The following is a 19,621-nucleotide window of genomic DNA, read 5'->3' on the forward strand; positions in this document are numbered from 1 at the left end:
CTATTTCACGAGACCCTGCAGCAGGCATAAAAACATTAATACTTAATGAATAGAAAGTGTACGTTTTGCAACATAATTAACAACTATTAGGTTTTTACATCCGACAAGGGCGACATGACTGAGGGACGCTGTAGTGGAGGCTTTCAGAAGTTTTGATGGCCTGGTGTTTTTACCTGCGCACTGGCATTGCCCAGCACACGGACCTAAAGCATTTCTCCTCCATTGGAATGCGACCGCCACGGTGGTGTTCAAACCCACGACTCTCGGGTCGACAGCCGAACACCCAAGCCGCTACACCACTGCGGCGGACCATCTTCTTACAAAATGATCTATGACTTTCCAATTGCGACTCTTTCCCAGATTCGTTGCTTCAAATGTTGCCAAGTAATCTTACCTCAATAGGTTTTTTTAGCAGAAAACAAAAACAAAGAATAGCTTAGCATACGCCTCGCAGTAGCAGCAAATTTAACTTGGTCGCATCGCCATTGAGCTTGTCGGCAAAGATTTCAAACGTTCGATAGAGTTTGCTGAGATACTCGGTGTAAAACATAGAGATGCCATTTTCGTGCCGACTCGCTTCGCAGCGCATACAAGCCGATGCACCAAACCGCACATCTTTACCGCATGGCGTAACATGCGGACATGCAGCCCCGAAGAGACGGAGTCCCGAACTGATGGAATTCATCTGCCTTTCAGGAATATGGACGTGCTCTACGTCTCGTCGGGCGAGGACTTCGTACCGCGTAAGCTGTCATCTCGCTTGTGAGACTCTTGGCGAAGGACCAAGCACGGTCACAGTTCATTTGCGTTTCCCCCTTAAGTGTTTCGATTCGCCGCGTATGCGTCTACTATTCGGTGCTTTTCGTACGCAAGTAAGGACAAATCAATCAATCAATCAATCAATCAATCAATCAATGTGATCAGGAACAGCTGTATCATAGAAGTGAGACGATAATCGAGATGCATGAGTTGGCTAGTTTTGCGAATGAGTTCTTCCACATCACGCCAGGAGTTAGTGTGATTATGAATATAATAATAATAATAATAATAATAATAATAATAATAATAATAATAATAATAATAATAATAATAATAATAATAATAATAATAATAATAATAATAATAATAATAATAATAATAATAATAATAATAATAATAGTAATAATAATAATAATAATAATAATAATAATAATAATAATAATAATAATAATAATAATAATAATAATAATAATAATAATAATAATAATAAAAGTGATAATAATAATAATATTAATAATAATCAGGGCTTTACTTGCTTAAACCAGGACATGAATATGAGGGACGCCATAGTGCAGGGCACCAGATATTTCGACCATCTAGTGTTCTATAACGTGCACTGACAAAGCGCAAGGGATAACTGGCAATGACCCGTCCTTTCAGGCCCATGCACTTAGATGTAGACGCCCGGTAACGTACACCAGATGGTCGAAATTTCCGGAGCCCACCACTACGGCGTCTTTCATAATCATGTCGTGATTGTGGGACATTTACCGGAGATATTATTATTATTATTATTATTATTATTATTATTATTATTATTATTACCCACTCGAAGCACGATACCATAAGACAATTCATGCGGATTTCTCGGAGAGAAAAAGCCCCTAGTTGAAAAAAGAACGGCATGGAACATCTCCTCGAAGGGAACCCTGATGGGATGCGAAGCAGCAGCGGTGCGCACGTCGTTGACCCAGTCGAAACGGGCGTCGACGCGGACGCTGGAGGAACAGTGTGAGACGAAACTTGGTGCAGTGTTTATTGGAGTAACCGTTAGTTTGAAACGCAAGGACACGGGAGGTGGGTTCGGTTACTTGTAAGTTTCATCACAGATAAACGAGCCGGAAGAGTGTTTCCACTCGGTGTGAGGTCGAGCGTTGCGTGTCGTGGAGAAACTGAAGCGAGACAGAAGTGTGTTGCGAGTGGGTAAAGGAGCCGGCAGCTGCTGTGGGTGAGAGAGAAAGAGAGTGACGTCAATGCGCACCTGTGACTTGACCTACTTGGCACCGCTCCAACACCTGTCAAGAGGAGGTTCAAACGGACGTATGGTACACCGTTACACAGGCTAGTCATAAATCTGTTTCGCATCTAAAAATCCTCCAGATCTCGTGATCGAGCATGCCAACAGCGCATATTTTTCTGTGTGGTCTATCAACCAATAGAACTAACCAGGATGTTAGCATTACGCAGCGCGAGAACAAATCAGTCAACAACTCAAGGTACATGAACACAGAATATTTCTAATCAGTTATAAGGAGTGGATTTGAAAGGTATAATCAGTAATCACGTCCTTGGAGCAGGAAGTGACATGTGCCCTTGTGCCAACGAATGTTCAGTTCAATAGTAAGCTCAATGAGAAGAGCAACCGCCTTCTAACGACGTTACTTTCGGGTTCGACGCCAATACCAGGATGATTTTTTTTTCAACTAGCAGCTTCATTTCCTGAAGAATCTGTACGAATTGTTTTGTGGCCAGTGCTTCAAGCAGATGATTTTAATGTATCTCTTTCTGGAGCTAGCCTTGTAATGTTCACTGCAGAACGCTTAGTTTCGTTTAATATTTGGATTTTTTTTTGTGCTCTCGTTCTTTAGCGCCATCTTCTCTGGTGCCATCTCTTCCACCTGGCGACTCCGAGTGGGTCCTTCTCAACGTTGGCGGGCAGTACTTTGCCACCACGAGGTGTGTATTTATGAAAGACAATCGGCTTCATTTGCCTATCACACTTATCGTGACGCGGGTGTTATACACTGTGAGGTAAGAGAATCACACGACGGTGATACCACACGCCACGGCAAACCAAGTTTCGCGGACGCCATGCTTCTCGCAATTGCGGGCCCACTTCTCGTGGTGCTCCCTGGATGTGATCGGGCAGCTTTAGCGCCCGCATCAGGAGAAACCCAAGCATGCCAAAGAGGACGTCTCACTTGATGGCACTGAAGAGTACGACACGGTACATGTCCCAAGGCTACAGTAACACACTCATTTCTGCGTGCTTACGGCTTAACTGTTGCTTATTTTATCTTCCTGAGGGTGACACAGCAAATAATGCCGACGGATGTTTGACTGAAGTCCAACTTTGTATCCTGTAGAATTGAGGCATAGACTGTCTTTTGTGGATAGACTCCTACTACGCTTGCTCGCATAATACGAGCCCTTTTCCGCAAGCCTTCACGCTAAGGGATCGTGAGGGCTTTTGTTCTTATCAGATGCAAAAAAAGAAACAAAAAATTGCAAAGTACTTCTGTAAGAGTGCTTCTTTTATTACTTGATCACTGGTCATCCTGTCGCAGAGCTACCCTGACTTCATCGGAGCCGCGTTCCAAGCTGGCCGGCTTGTTTTCCGTGGGACCAAACGCGGCAGATTTCGCTGCCAGGAGGGATGCGCAGGGTGCCTACATGTTTGACCGGGACCCGGCGTACTTCAGGGTGGTGCTCAACTATCTTCGCTACAGGAAAGTCATGCTCGACAAGGACGTGTCGCCAACAGGCACGTTCCTCCCATTGATTTTCTGCAGAAGGACTTGTTCTTGGGCTAGTTGGTGCTTGCTGAAAAGCATGATGTGGCACTAAAGACACAACGGACACACAGAGTCACACACAACAAGCGCTACTGAACAATTTTATTGGAAAGTTGATGACGCACAAAATTCGTGTTCCAAACAGCCGCTGAGCTCCGCAACCGCTACGCCACCGTGGCGGACAAGGCGAGGGAGGAAGTACGACTCTTTGTGGTGCAGGGGCCCTTCAGTTTGCAGAACGTTGCAGTTCGACGCTATGTCACTCGCACTCATTGTTTCACCCTTGACATGCTTCTAAACTGGGACTTCTTATTTCAGGTGTTCTCGAGGAGGCGAAGTATTTTGGAATCGAAGGCTTGGTCCACGATCTCGGAAAGGTCAGTGAGGTAAATGTGCTTAAGATTCGCGCGTTGTATACTGATCGGGTGTAACGTATTCAACCGCCACATGCTGCGTTTGTACGTCACCGGTCTATACAGCTGTATTTACGTGTGAAGTGTCATTGATGCGATATGAAATAAGCTATAGGCGCATGTCATAAGGACTTGCTGGACTAAAATGCAACACACCAGTTAGACGTTATGAATTCGGGTAGGCGGGCATACAAGCACGCGGCTACAGAGAATGAAAAAAGAAGTAACGCCAGCCCTTTTTCATAATGAAAACCTAGCATGCTCGCCCTGGTTTGTGGTTGCCTACAGTAGCAGTGGCTTTGTACTGCTGCACTCCATATGTCATGGCTGTGACCGAGATCACAAAGACGATTTACGGAAGCCGTAGAATCTATGTGGTAGCTTTAAGTAGTAGAACATTTATGTTTTTTGCGACTGTATATACATAGCTTCGCCCTTACGGCAAAACTAATTTTAAAGAAATCCCTTAGGATATAAATAGTTGCCAGGGATGTCATCATCGTCACCATATTGGAGAAAAAGAATGGTCGCAAAGTTGCTTGCCTTATGTTCAGGTGTGGTGGTTACTGCTGGAAGCTCTCGTACACAAGACAGATGCACTTCGTTGCATTAGACATGATACCCTGAGAACATCATATTACCACGCTGTGGCACTTGCAAGAACAAAAACAAAAAACTGCTCCCTGCTTTTCTTGACTCGACACTGGCTACTTTTTTTGTCAAGAATTCTCCGTTCTATATAACGGTAGAATAAGATATTTCCCAGCAACTATTACGTTTAGCGGGGGTTCATCAACATGTGTGCGTTTTGCTGATATTATGCACCACCTTCATGCGATGTTTGCATTTCAGGATTACGGAATGAACAGACATTTACCAAGAGATGTTTGTGGTCATTTCTTTTTGTTATTTCCTTCTTTGTATACTTTCTGTATCCACATAAGAAAAACTTGCAAAGTGTAAAAGTGCCGACGTTTGCATTCGATGTACTTTAGTTTTTCCGCGCGATATTCGCTTTGTTGTACTGCCATGCTTTTATGTGTCACCCGACCCTGCTTAAGGCCTCACATGCGAGGCTGGCAGTACTTCTGAAATAAATAAATAAATAGGTAAATAAATAAATAAATAAATAAATAAATAAATAAATAAATAAATAAATAAATAAAGAGCTGCTTTTCTAACCAAGTGACAATTATTGGCTCGCAGGGGTCGAGGTCGGCTTTCGGAAGGATCCGTGAGCTTGAAGCGGCTATCGGCCCGGCGCCGGTGGAGAGCGGTACCGACCGCCCATTCACACGCCAAGACGTCCTCATAGCCCTCGCTAGGATTCCCGCCGGAGATCTCCGCTTCCAAGTATGTCCCATTTGTTTCAACAGGAGCTTGTTTTGAATCACAAGTGTCCCTGGCGTTGTATATGCGTGTAACCGCAAGAAAACTATAGGTGTCTGCGTGCGCCGGCGTGACCGCATCGAAATTGGGGTGGTGACGAGTGCCTTCTCCAGCAAGTATACGCTCACGACTCTTATCCAACGTTCTGTTTCCTAATAATGAGTTTGTCGGCGCGTTCAACTAATTTATGATGTGGCATAACTGACTAGTTATTGCGCTAATCGAGTTGTCTTATCATTTCACCTCGGCACATTTCACTGCTGCCTTCATACGAACGCAGAACCGCCGCTGTTGCTTTGGCAACTCGACTGCGGCGCTGCTGATGTACGCGAATGAAGGCCTAACCCCACGTATCCGGCGCAGCGCGTCAGGGCGCGGCTGTTTGACGAGGCGCGCGCAAAGGGGGCACGTGGCTAAGCGAAGCTGCGCGCTCTCTCTTTCCACATGGGAGAGGGCTCGACGCCGCGCCAAAAAGACACGCACCGACGCGCTGCGACGGATACATGGGGTCAGGCCTTTAGGGAGCCTTCATGTGCGCGTCGGCGCGCGCACATGTAGCCTCGCGTGCACATGAAGGCTCCCTACTTCACTGTAAAGGCCATTGATCTCTACTCCGCTGTCTTTGCTGACACAAGCGAAGAATTCGCTTGGCCATTATTCTTCCTCTATAGTTTTTTTTTATTGATATGATATATAAGGAGATGTTGGCGCACCATTATGGCGCCGGCTACTCCTTAGCCGTTAATTGAAACTTGAACACGTATCTTGAAGCAAAAACATACAAAGCAGTGCATGGAAAATAGAAAACTCAGGCACAGATATGTAAAGACACACTTATACGTACACATCACAATGGTAAGTAAATGTTTGAAAGTCATTGTAAGAAGTCTCTGGAAACAACAAAACACAAACAACAAACACAAAACACAACAACAAAACAACAAAGCACACGTCTGGTCCTTATAAAGATGCATTCGCTCGTATGTACATAATAGTCGACACGTCATTCATTTCACAACACACACGTGATGGGTGTCACATGATACTGTATATAATAAGTACATGTGTTACAAATGAAAGCTTGTTCTTTGTTAATACTTGTCAGCAATCCCGCTGTCTTGTAAAAAACGTGTTAATGCTCTTAAAGCGTGGGACTGTAAAACTCCAGTTGGCCACGGGCCTATTCCTCTATAGTCTTGCGCTCCACTGTCCCGCTCAGCTATTACTCGCTAATAAACTATAAAATGTCATCATCAAACCCAGGAGGAAGAAGAAAAAAAGACTGCTGCCTGGAGCGAGCGCGTGCTACTTCGCTTCTTCTAACAAACCGTATTCGTTCGAAGCAGCCCCTGGTCTCGATCGTCTTAATATAAACGACGCTGATACAAAATCAAATCGCAACATTAGGCCTACAAGCTTACGATTGAAGGAGCAGTTAAGCAGAAACGAGCACATACAAAACATGCGCGTGATTAGCGCTTCTTTGAGGGCCGCATTAGTGTAGGCTGGCCGGCGCCTGTGATTTTCCGTGCGTGACGCTGAAATATGTGAGTTCAGAAAACTTTGCTTCAAATCGCGCAGGCAGCAGACTTCACGGGTGCCGACCTCTCGCACATGGACTTGAATCACATCAAGTTCAAAAGGGCGAAGATGGAAAAGTGTGACCTGTCCCACAGCATCCTGAACCACAGCGTCTTCGACTACGCAGACTTGCGCGAAGCCAAGTTAGAGGTAAGGATGGCTCGACGTTGATTCGGTGTGGTAGTAATCCAACTAACTAACTAACTAACTAACTAACTAACTAACTAACTAACTAACTAACTAACTAACTAACTAACTAACTAACTAACTAACTAACTAACTAACTAACTAACTAACTAACTAACTAACTAACTAACTAACTAACTAACTAACTAACTAACTAACTAACTAACTAACTAACTAACTAACTAACTAACTAACTAACTAAATAACTAACTAACTAACCAACTAACTAACTAACTAACTAACTAACTAACTAACTAACTAAATAACTAACTAACTAACTAACTAACTAACTAACTTACGACTAACCAACTAATAACTAACTAACTGACTGACTGACTGACTGACTAACAAGGTAATGCGCTGCTAACCAGCTGTCTAACTAAATGTCTAACTAGCAACACTTTGTTACTGGCCTCTAGCCCCTAACTAGTTAAATAGATGGCCTGGTAATTTATGCACTTGCCGCTATTACTCATCGGAACCATAGAATTTGATTTACGCATCATCCGCGTGAACCCAAAGTGGGTTCAAATCACTCCGATGAGAAAGGTGATTCCGTGCACATTGATTAGTTTTTAATTGACGCTATAAATTTAACGACAAGAATCATCAGTTCGTTTGTTTTTCTGGCTCTAATTGCGACTTCAAACACTTGGTTGCGTCTAATAAAAATTCGGTGTTGTATGGAGCACAAGATAGGATAACGTACAGAATATTGGCAGAAGCTTTCGTCTTTCAGAGGGCATCAAAAGTCTGAGAATGTAATTATGATGATGATGATGATGATGGCGATGATGGAGACTTCAAAGTTGGATCACTGAAGGCCAGTTGGAGGTTGCTCAAGTTCTGTTCCTTTGAACTGGAATTGTGGTGATCAAACTGCGTGGTTGTTTTCGGTCACCAAGGGCTAGCGCCAGAGTACACTCGAACTAAAATTGATGCACCAGGGAATGCATGAGTTTTTAAATGAAAATCAGACCTTACATTTTCTTCTCTTGCCAGGGAACTCCGCATCTATATCTGTTGTGCCTATTACTATGCTGCATCATACCTATATAGTTGTGTTCCGAAATGAGTACATAGTTAAAGGTGTATGAATACGAACATCTCCAGGTTCTAAGGTTTCGTTTTTTCCATCTACTCAAACACCAAGCCCTCGGGAGCTTACGCGATGCAGTCAAAAGCGTCAGTGCTCGATGGAAAATTGATGACAGTTTGGTGAATACTGCGCACAAACCTGCGCAGCATCAGTCTCGTCACTGGTTAGCCCAGTGTGACAGTGGTTAGCCCGGTGTGACAGGGCCACTTGCTGCAACACGCCTCCGATAAGGGACAGCGCCACCACAGCTTCAGCGCAGGCTTACGTCACCACTGGTGGATATAAAACCCAAGCTGTCAACCTCGGCATATACATTGCTCCGTTGTCTCTGACGAGCGTAGCGTCAGTATGATCGGTCTAATGTTGTTAGATCAAATAAACAGTTATGTTTTCATGTAGGGATCCGTCCTTCGTCAACCCGGCATCCTACAACAGCACGTTTAAAAAGCCTGTTATGGTTCCTACTATACGTTGACGTCACGACATCTGAACGTTTCGTCACGTTCTCACCTAAGATATCGTGAATTTTTCACGGCCGCTCCACTTGGTGTCTTCTTTGGGGATGGACAAGCAGCTATTTTAAGTGTGTTTGTACCTGACGTTATCGCAAGAAGCTTTACTGGCGCATTATGCGCATGAATCGATAGGGTAGCCTGACATCACGACGGTGTCGATGTTAGTTAATGCTCCATGCGAAAATTGATATCGAAGTAAAAACCAACTACCGGCATTTACGGAGATTTACACCTCCTCGCAGTTGTCTCTGCATGCGGTGAATTTCGATATTTTGCTAAACTCTGTTTGGAGAATTGGTGGTAATACCTCCTTAAGTCGAAGGTAGCGCGTAACACGACGGCGTATGTTTTCAACTTTGCGAATTTCTTGGTTTACCTCAATGATAGAGAGCACGCCATACTTTGGTTTTCCAGAAGGCTCAACTTCTTGGAGCAAAGTTCAACCACGCCAACCTGTCTGGGGTGTTCGCCAAGTCCTGCGTCATGGGCCAGCAAGGTGATGTCTCCGCCAACATAGCTAACTTGGAAGGTAAGACACTTGGCGTTGCTTCGTAGCGCCACGTGAACGCTAGTAGGGCTGTCACGTTTCTTCACCGCAAAGGAAAAAAAACTAGGACCATTTCTCCGAACGTTACCATCCTGGGATGCAAAGCAGCAGTGTTGCGCGCGGGTGGTGTCACGGGTTGAATGGTGGTAATGCGGGCGCTGAGGTGAGGGCCGGAAAATAGGTTTGAAGCGATGGCTGGCATAGGTGACACGTACAGGCGTGTTTCAACGCTTACGTTAAGCGCGCGTCAGGTTTATTGTGCGTGAACCGACGAGGTGGTGTAGCGAGTGGCGGTCGTGGCAGGTGTTGCGAGTGAACGGACGAGGCGGCAGCTGCGGGTGCCGCGGCGAGCGCGCGGTAGGCGAGGGATGGAGTGACGTCAGCGCTTAAGGTGCTCGACTGCTGACGCGAATGTCGTCGATTCGATCACAGCCGCGGTGGTCACATTTTGATGAAGGCGGAACGGTAGGGGCATGTGTACTGTGCGAAGTCCGTACACGTTAATAAACACCAGATGGTCGAAATTTCCGGAGCCTTCTACTACGGCGTCCCTCATAAGAGTATTGTGGTTTCGGGACGTAAAACCCTGTATTAGCGTTGTATTCACGATACCGGCGAGACTATTTTCTGCTAACGCCTAGAAGTGGGCGGGCCAAGAGAAACGGCCGGGGTCTCTCAAGCCTGCACAGAAGACGACTGAAAGGCACAAACCATCTTTGCTTCATTCTCAGTTGATCTTTTGAATCCTCCCTCACTTACCACGCCTCCATCTGATTTTTTTTTCGTTTGGCGCGGTTTTTTCACTATCTCTACAATCAAAGGCATTGCTAACTTTCTATGCCTAGACTGGCTTTGCATGGCCTCCGAGATCAGTCCGCGATATGCGGACGTCACCACGGGACGCCACGTACTGTGGCTCATAGTGACGTCATAATAAGTTTCGGTGATTCGTGAGACCACGACAACGTCACACGCTGTGGTAATCACGAGATGTTGTTAGCGTTTCTTATGCTGACGCCGAAGGTCTGTTTTCGAGTTTGATAAGGAACATAAGGCTTTTGCCTTAAGCTCTCTCGCACTTCCACCTAAATCACGCGAAAGCCTGCCTAAAGCCACTGAACCAATTACTAATGCTTCCAACTGCAGGGGCCAAGCTGAATGACGCTGTGCTGGACGGAAGCAAGATGTACGGCGTGAACTTGAAGAAAGCAGAGATGAACAAAGTCAGCCTGGCAGACTGTGATATGCGTACTGCCATCCTCACTGGCGTCACGTTGCTGGTGAGAGGCCGCTCGATCACCGTTTTGATTTTCTAGCAATAGTATGCGGCTTTGTAATGATGACAATTTGAAGTAGTCCCGCATTGAAGCTGTGAAGCGATCATTCATCTTGAACATGTGGAGCTGGAGAAGCTTTATCTGGGCGAGTTGGTGTGACATAGGTAATTCATTTCATTTCATTTCATTTATTTACTTTCAGGGCCCGAGGGCATTACAGAAAGGAGTGGGGTTTCAAAACTAAAACGCGCAACAATACATTCAAAGCACTTCTTGGTGGGTGGTGACCTTGAAGTTATTTACATCTGTGATGGAGGCGATGGCGGCGAAAAGGTGGTTCCAGTCCCTGCTTGTTCGTGGAATGAAAGAGTCATAATAAAGATTAGTTCGACTAGGTGGCACACCAACTTTTAAACCATGATCCAAACGGGATGAAATGTAGGAGGGGTTTGTGAAAAGCTGTTCTTTTAAAATGGGGTTGTGATGAAATATTTTGTGAAAAAGTGAAAGCCGAGAACATTTACGACGCAACGACAGATCAGGCAAGTTTAGCGACATCTTCATTGTAGTTACGCTAGAATGGCGGGAGTAGTTAGAAAATACAAAACGAGCTGCGCGGTTTTGAATCGATTCGAGGGCGAGGATTAGAGTATGCTTGGAAGGATCCCAGATGGCGCATGCGTATTCTAATTTCGGACGTACTAGCGTTTTGTAAAGAGTTAGCTTTAGTGATGAAGGTGCAGATGAAAAATTGCGACGTAAATATCCGAGCATGCGGTTAGAGTTGTTAGTTACATAGTCAACATGCATCTGCCAAGACAGATTATTTGTGATATGAAGACCGAGGTATTTATATGAATCGACGTGTGATAAAGAAGTGGCATGAAGACTATACGTGCACGTGTTAGCAGTATTATCACGACGCGAAATTCGCATGTATTTGCATTTGGACACGTTAAGACGCATGAGCCATTTATTGCACCACTCGGATAGGTTGTTAAGATCGGTTTGAAGTTTCAATGTATCAGCTGGGGTAGAAATTTTCAGATACAATACACAATCATCAGCAAAGAGTTTAATGGTTGAAAAAGTGATGCAGGCGGGAAGATCGTTAATGTAAATAAGAAAGAGCAACGGCCCCAGTATTGACCCTTGAGGTACGCCAGACGTTACAGCACAAGAGGGGGATAAACAGTCATTAGCGGTTACGTTAATACATTGCGCCAAACGCGAGGGCCAGAGGGAGACGTAGCAGACGAGCAGAGGCTATGAAATCAACGTTAAACTTTATTTGAAGAAAGCGGAATACTTATACGTGAATTCTTATGTTCTTAAGTATATTTACCACGGAGCGCAGTCCATGGACAGCGTTCCACGGCAAAACGAAAGAGAGAGGTCATTATCCGCCCCGCGAGTGCTTTGAAGACGCCGCCGCTACGTAGTCCCCGCAGTCACCCCTGAAAAAGGAACCAAGTCTGTTTCGAAACGTCGGGTTTCTTCAAAACATTTGATTGGAGTCTAATTCATCTCCCCGCGTTGAAGTATGTGCGAGTCGACGCGTGTATAAACGTGAGCTGACATGAGGCTGGTATACTAACGCCTGAGCTCACTAGATGAGACTATAGGTCGCTAAAAAAAGTGTAGTTCTCCAAGTCTCATCCAAGAAATATTGTTGGCTCTAAGGGCTTACTCGCATTCATATTTCTCTCATCTTTCCTCATCCGGACTCCTTCCGCATGCGCTGAAATTTCGCTGAACAAGACTCGAGCAGACTCAGAAGGACCAAGATATTGCTCAGGCGGTTCTTAGTCTGCGCGAGTCGGACGGCGTCGGGGAGAGCGCGGGAGGCTCCCCGACTTGCTGTGCTCGGAGGCAGCTTTGAAACTGCCGTGCCAGTAGTCATGAGATCAAAGAGGCCAGCGGCGAGCTTTGGGCTGGGCGGAGCCTATAGACGTGCTACGACGTCGCTACAAGCGCAACACAATGTCGACGGCGCCTACCGCGCTGTTATGAAACATAGAATAGGTCTACGTTATTCTTACCGTACCTCCCTCTTTTTCTTTCCCTCTATTTTCCCGCAACTCCCGCAATGAGTCGCTGGATTTGAAAACACGCTTTCCAAGTCAATTTCCTTTTATCTCTTTTCAGTAAACGTTATCATCTTCATGGTGGCAAGCATTAAACTGTATGTTTGATACGATGCGACGCTGAACTTTACAGGATTGTAACCTGCAGAAATGCGACATGCAAGACGTGGTGCTGGGATAGTTCCTGGCGACGGACGAAAACCGGCCCTCTTCGTGATTGTGACCGGTGAAACAGCTTGGAACCGCCTCCGACGTCAGCTGAATGAAAACCGTGCAGCTTGCAGCGCCGATGAAGCATCTTACTTCTCTCTCTGCGCAAGTCGACAATTAAAAGCGGAGAACAAATGGAAAAATACGAGACAAATGATGTCTGTGCATTCATTGTTTAGGTATTCCTTTCTTTTTAACTGGTAGGCTTTGAGGGTGTGCGCTCAGCGCCTACCTCACAAGATGCCGTACAAGATTGCTGCTCGTCTCAGTGACGTCATGTCAGTGACGTTGTTTCTCTCTCCTCTCCTCTGAATCTTCCCCTTCCTTTTCTTCTGTGCTTGGCAGAAGACCGGTCATAAAAAAACTGACTAATATCTCTGCCTTTCCCCTCGTTTTTAAAGATGATACGCTCGTGGGACACTTGAAAGCGAAAATTTTGGTCTCATTGTCTGTCTGTCTGTCTGTCTGTCTGTCTGTCTGTCTGTCTGTCTGTCTGTCTGTCTGTCTGTCTGTCTGTCTGTCTGTCTGTCTGTCTGTCTTACAATTTAGTCACCCGACAAACGTTTAAGCACTTTCTCATCACCCGGTCATCTTGATCTGGTGGCTGCCTTCATACTTGTACTCATTGTCGATCAAAGCTCAAATATTATGCCTATCTGACACGCAACATTAATACGCACGTTTTTGGTGGTGTGCTCCTTTAATAGAAAAATACACAGATACTTAATTATGTAGACCCTGGTGTTTCTTATGTTACACAGAAAATTCGACGCTATCAATGACTCATAGGGTGCTTTTACGCTTCGCTGAGAATGCGACGCTATGCACGGAAGAGCGCTCTGCTGACGACAAGATGCTTCCACTTACCAGTGGCTCTGCGTTCTGCACAAGCTTTCGTTCCCCTACACTACTGCCAGGTTGCGCCCATATCTCTAGTTGTGCCTCCAGACTGGAAACTATGTCGTCTTTCAACGACATTTGCAGTGAAGCACGCATATACGCGGTCACTTTTTTCTTCTTCCTAAATGAATACAAAGCCAGACAGACAGATGACGAACCTTCAACTATAATTATGTGTAGTAATTGCATTCGCCAAGGAAAACTATATTCATGATTATAGGAAGTAAGCTATACTCGGCGACCTGTTTTCTTGACATTGAAGGGAAAGCCACGGAGGCGGAGCTTCTGCACATGTAGCACTACGCGAAGTATAATACTCCGTTCTCGCGCGCGCCTTGTAACGCTGTGTAAAGTGACGGGGGGCTCACTATCAGCGTTCCATGTATAGAGGCAGACGCCGCTTAGCGTTTGAGGTGCACGCAAAAAGGTGGGACTTTCTCGCGAGTTTAGAAACGCGAAGTCACGACAGATAAATTACAAGAAATATGAATATATACCGTACTGGTGTTAGCTGCGTCCTGTCTCAAATACCCCCTTTTAAAAGTAAAGGAGGAACATTTATACTTGACTTTGAAAATACGGGGGCAACTTTGGAACTACATCCACTGGCGGTAGGATGCACGCGATTTGGCTCCGTAGCTTTCGCTGCAGAGCCAAAAAAAGTTGTCGCTTTCACAAATGAAGTACAGGCAGCCATGGTTCAATGGGCGTAGCCGATATTTTAGATGCGGAGCATCTAATACTCGAGGCTTGTAGTGCGGCGCCGTCCGCAAGCTTCCTCCTCCTTCTTCCACCATCTGTGCATCTCTTCCTCCTCTACACACCGCGCGCGCTTCACTCCTCCACCATCTGTGCACACTTCCTCCTCTACACACCGCGTGCGCTTCTCCTCTTCACGAACATTCGCTAGCTGTATAATGTAGCGCGCATGCGCCGTCACGCTTCGAGAACATCGGCAGCTGACGCGCGCGCATGCGCCGTCGCGCTTCGAGAACATCGGCAGCTGACGCGCGCGCATGCGCCGTTGCGCTTCTCCCCCTTCTCGAACATTCGACAGCTGACAGTGCATGCGCCGTCGCGCTGTATATATACTCAAGGTCTGCGCTCGCTCGCTCAGTTGCCGCTCGTCGGTTGGTTTGTACGGCACGTCGACGTCCAAGGTCGCGGTGAAATGAATTCCAACGAATCCACAAACACAATGATCGACGTCCCTTCGACCAGCGCCATCCTTTCGCATACGTGTGTACGTGTTCACTCATTTAACACCCCCTCCTACAACCACGTTAACCAATTTAGCCATCGACCCAAGTAAGTCGCAATTTACCACCCCATTTCACAACCACGTTAACCAATTTAGCCATCGACCCAAGTAAGTCGCACTTTAACACCCCGTTAACCAATTATATGCTCCGCATCCTCCTCAGTGTTCCCCCGAGGGAAGCTGCGGGCAATTTTTTTTTCTTATATTGTAACCGGGTATACAATAAGCTCGCACACAGTAAAAAAACATTTGAATTAAGACACGGCGTACTTTGTGACGAGCGAGCGGATCCTGTAAATCACGTCAAGATGTCCAGAATAATGTGAGCTACCGGTTGAAACAAGTTGTGGCAGAACCTCTCGTTACGTGTTCTGCTGGAATAAAGGAAATTTCATGTGAATCAATATGCCAGTTTAGCTTTAACAGTATTCTGGGAAAGTCAAATAGCAAGCCTGCTTTCCCAACCCTAGCCTCGTGCATAGGGACGGCTTTATGCTCTCCCATAGTAGAGCACGATGTGCTCAGAATCATTGAACTTATTTTGCAAAACACAGCCGTGGAACAGACTGGGACAGCCTATGCTCGCCCAGAGTTCAGTACATAGTACTCATAATCGCAGTACTCAAAATCGTCAAACATTTGTTCTAAACACAGTTGTACTGAAGACTAAGGAAAATTAGACAAAAGCACACATTCATATATAGGTGGATAGAGTCCTTTTCGCCGCCTTCTCGTCCTATTGCCTTGTAAATTTATGTGGCAAATCTAACAATTTTCTTCTTCAAGTCACCGCTTTATTCTCCAATAACATGGCTATCATAATCGAAGTTCAGGTGGCGCAAATGTGTTAAGAACAAATTTTTTTGATTCAGACTACTTAGTACCTTACTATGGGAGAGCACAAAGCCGTCCCTTCATTGTGTGTTTAGAAAAAGTTGTTAACGATTTAGAGTACGACGTATTCTACTATTTGTTCGTCCATCCTTAATGATACTATAAACAGCATAGACGTTCATTGAAGCGAGAACTTAGAAATTAATGCAGATCTACGAAGCTGATAATGTGGCGAAGAATATGACTATGAATTGGGGCCTTCTTTTTTGTTCTGGTTAACAGTGTTTTATGTGGTACTTGGAAACCTTTTGTTCTGCCATAATTTTTTATTGATGGGTGGTCAAACGCCTGTGTTTTTTACGATAGTCTCACCTTTTAACTTGTTTATTCTTGTGACTCTTTTCTTCACGAATGTCTAGGTTGCAAAGTTGGCGTTGCCGCTTTGCCGCTGTCACGACGTTCTGACCATGTACTCTGTTTGGACGAAAGCCTTTCATTTGGCGCGTTTTTACCTTTCGCACTGTGATATGGTTTGATGGGTGGTAAAATGTCGGTATATTTACGGGCTTGTGATAGTTTACTTATTTAAAAACATATGGGCGGTATGTACTCTCTGTAGGCGATACTACGCACAGATATTTCGCACCTGCGCTTCGCTTGAAGCCATCGTAAAGCGAGCCTCGACAACAATGGCTAGACATTGTGTGACCTGGCGCCCGCGAGCATAAAGAAATGCGTCATTTGAATGCGCACCAGTGACAAGCGTCTTCACCGATCGTCCTTGCCTTTTCGTTTATTTAAAACTTCCCATTAGCAGCCACCTAGTCGGCCAATCTGTGGCAGTGTAATTAACCAAGGGACCAAGAAACGTACACGCAACCATCCACAGGGTTAACCCTGCTAAGAGCAGTCTCGCTCGCTGGATTTCTTGCCGACCGGTTGTGCCCCGACGATCTTCGACGACAGCGTAGCTCTGGCCGACTGGGCTCGCCCTACGCCATCTTCTGACGCCGATCTCCAACGACAGTGCAGCTCTGGCCGACTGGGCCCGCCCTATGCCATCTCCTGTCGTCGACAAGAGCTATCGCCAGTGGTGCCCCGTCCTCGGACTCCTGCGACCGTGTTTCATCTTTTCTATCTTCTCCTTACTTCCGTCGTTCGCTGTCCCTGCTCCTCGCTCTCTCCTTCCTCTCTCTCTATCTCTTTACCTTTTAATCCTATCTTTTTAATTCCTCCTTTACCCCCCTCCCCTCGTGAGCTACTGTTGAGGTATCCTCCCCCTGAGAGATGATGATGATGATGATAATGGTGATGATGATCCTTGTTATTCTGGGGCACACCCACAAAGGGGGATCGGCCAGACAGTTACGGGGCCCCCTTTTCTCTTCTTTTCATTTAAAATCCCTTGTTGTTGTTGTTGTTGTTGTTGTTTCCCTGTGCAAATGACTCGTACCCAAAGAAGGGGATTGGCCGATTATAAGGTGAATTTGCCCTAAACTTTCAGCATTGCGTCATTCCTACCAATTTTTTTTTGTAACTTAATTTTGATTTGAAATACCGGTATCAAGTTTGCAGAAAAAAAAAGAAGAAAAATAGTGAGACGAAAATTTAGCAAGAAAATCGTTTAGTCGCAGTGATGTATTCTTGAACGGCGAATAAAACATCCCTGTGGCTGAAACCCAGTGTAGAGGCTCCAAATGAAAGAAGATCAGGTTGTGATAGTTGCAAGCCCAGTCTTTGAAGAGGTGGTGTTAGTATGCTTTGCCTGAATAAATCGAAACGGCGACAATGTAATAAAAAATGACTGATCGTTTCCTCTTGATTACAGTAAATGCACATAGGGGAATTCAATATGCCTGATCTATGCAAGTAAAAATTGAGGGAGGTAACGCGGCAACGAAATTTCGTGATGACAACTTCCATCATCCTTGAATTAGTCAGTTCACTGCGCCAGGGAAATAACAAGTGTTTGTACTCTGGAGAAGCCGTCAGTGCAGGGTCAGACAAAATTTGCCTGATTTTAAGTGTGCGAAATCGCGCCACCGTAATGTATACTGTATGAGGGGAAATAGGAATAATTGGTGTCGAAAGGGATGCCTTCGCAAGAGAATCAGCTATTTCGTTTAACAACAAACCTTTGTGCCCTGGTGTCCAGATTAAATGAATACTTCGGAGATGACAGGGGATCAACGATTTAAAAAGTTTCACTATAGGTGAGTGACCAGATGCGGACAGAGAAGAGCACACTGATAATGAATCAGTTATGACTGCTACGACTGGAATGGAAATATTTACCTTTCGCAAAGCTAACATTATTGCCATGAATTCAGCCAGAAAGACAGGAAGAAAGTCCGGTAAGCGAAGTGAAAATGACCAATCAAGTACGGGGCAATATATTCCAACGCCTGATTTTTCATGTGATTGAGATGCGTCCGTTGCTATAATGACATTTGTTGGCAGAGTACTTAAATGGTCCTGCAATAAACCATTTAAAATGCCTGTAGGTAATAGCTTAGCGTGAGTTGGGAAGATATCATGGTAAACAATTTCTGGAGAATTTCGTTGCTCAGTTAAAGGAATCAGATCACGAACGTGTACATTTAGGGGCTCAAGTAACGATTGAACAAATACTATTTGTGGTTTGGTAAATCTGGGCCAATGCACGGAGAAGAATAGGTCAGGATTGGAAATAAAAATAATTTGTTCAGGGTTAAACGGTGCTTCATATAGTCGTAAAAAGGTCTGCACAGTAAGAATGTTAAAGCGACATAATAAGGTTGGTATTCGTGCTTCAAGGTATAACACTGCATTTGCAGTATACTTTGGAAGTCCTAAGCAGAGCCGTAAAGCCTCTCTTTCCAACAGAACGAGCGGCCGAAGTTTGTAAGCTGGCGCACCAGAAAAAAGAATGCAGCCAAACTCCAACACTGGTCGAACATACATTTTATATATAATCAAAAGTGCCTTTCTTCTCATACCTGATCTACAATTGCTCAACCTCCGCAATACGCCCATCGCGCGTACTGCTTTTGTCGCGATGTATTCAATGTGAGGGCGCCAATTTAGATGTTCATTATACATACCTCCAAGATATTTCAATGATTGTACTTGTGGGATATCTTGAAGCTTTAAATAATAGATATGTGCACGGGATCTTTGATTGGAAAAACGAGAATAGCACATTTACCGGTATTCAGGTTCAACATCAATCCATCCAGCCAATGTTCTATTTTATTAAGATATGCTTGCAAGATAGTGTAGAGACAGTGGAAGTCATGTGCCATAGCAAAAAAAGCAATGTCATCGGCATAAACATAGGTTTTCACATCTGGATGAACGGGGATGGTACTAAGCAATATGTTGAATAAAACCGGGGAAAGTACTGACCCCTGAGGTACACCTCGGGTTTGCTTGTGCTTACAGGAAGAGAAACCACCTTGATAACAATAGAATTCTCTTCTACTTAAAAATTCCGTCACCCATGCTACTATATAAGGTGGAAGTACATGACTCCATAACTGATTAGTCAAGATAGAATACTCTACACTATCATATGCTTTACATATGTCTAACGTTACTAAAGCCGCAAAGTGCTTTTTGTGACGGGCAATATGAATACGACTTTCCAGATCTACATGTGCATGCCATATGAAATATCCAGATCTAAAGCCAATTTGCGAAGAACTCAACAGTTGTTTCTCGTTAATAAACCTAATTATACGACCATGAAGTACCCTTTCAATAAGTTTTACTACATTAGATGTTAAG

General features: G+C 44.9%; 1 protein-coding gene across 1 annotated transcript; it reads left to right on the forward strand.

The window, feature by feature from the left end:
* The first annotated feature begins 634 nt into the window (after positions 1–634).
* On the forward strand, positions 635–13,025 carry LOC119179368 (uncharacterized). Its single transcript, XM_075868412.1, has 10 exons — positions 635–743; positions 2,628–2,715; positions 3,327–3,523; positions 3,700–3,783; positions 3,873–3,931; positions 5,174–5,320; positions 6,938–7,087; positions 9,152–9,266; positions 10,431–10,564; positions 12,782–13,025. Exons 1-10 carry the CDS (start codon positions 635–637, stop codon positions 12,827–12,829), a joined length of 1,131 nt encoding a protein of 376 aa, XP_075724527.1. The 3' UTR covers positions 12,830–13,025.
* The last annotated feature ends 6,596 nt before the right edge of the window (positions 13,026–19,621 follow it).

The sequence above is a fragment of the Rhipicephalus microplus genome, chromosome 7 (assembly GCF_043290135.1).
Source record: "Rhipicephalus microplus isolate Deutch F79 chromosome 7, USDA_Rmic, whole genome shotgun sequence".
Taxonomy (NCBI): domain Eukaryota; kingdom Metazoa; phylum Arthropoda; class Arachnida; order Ixodida; family Ixodidae; genus Rhipicephalus; species Rhipicephalus microplus.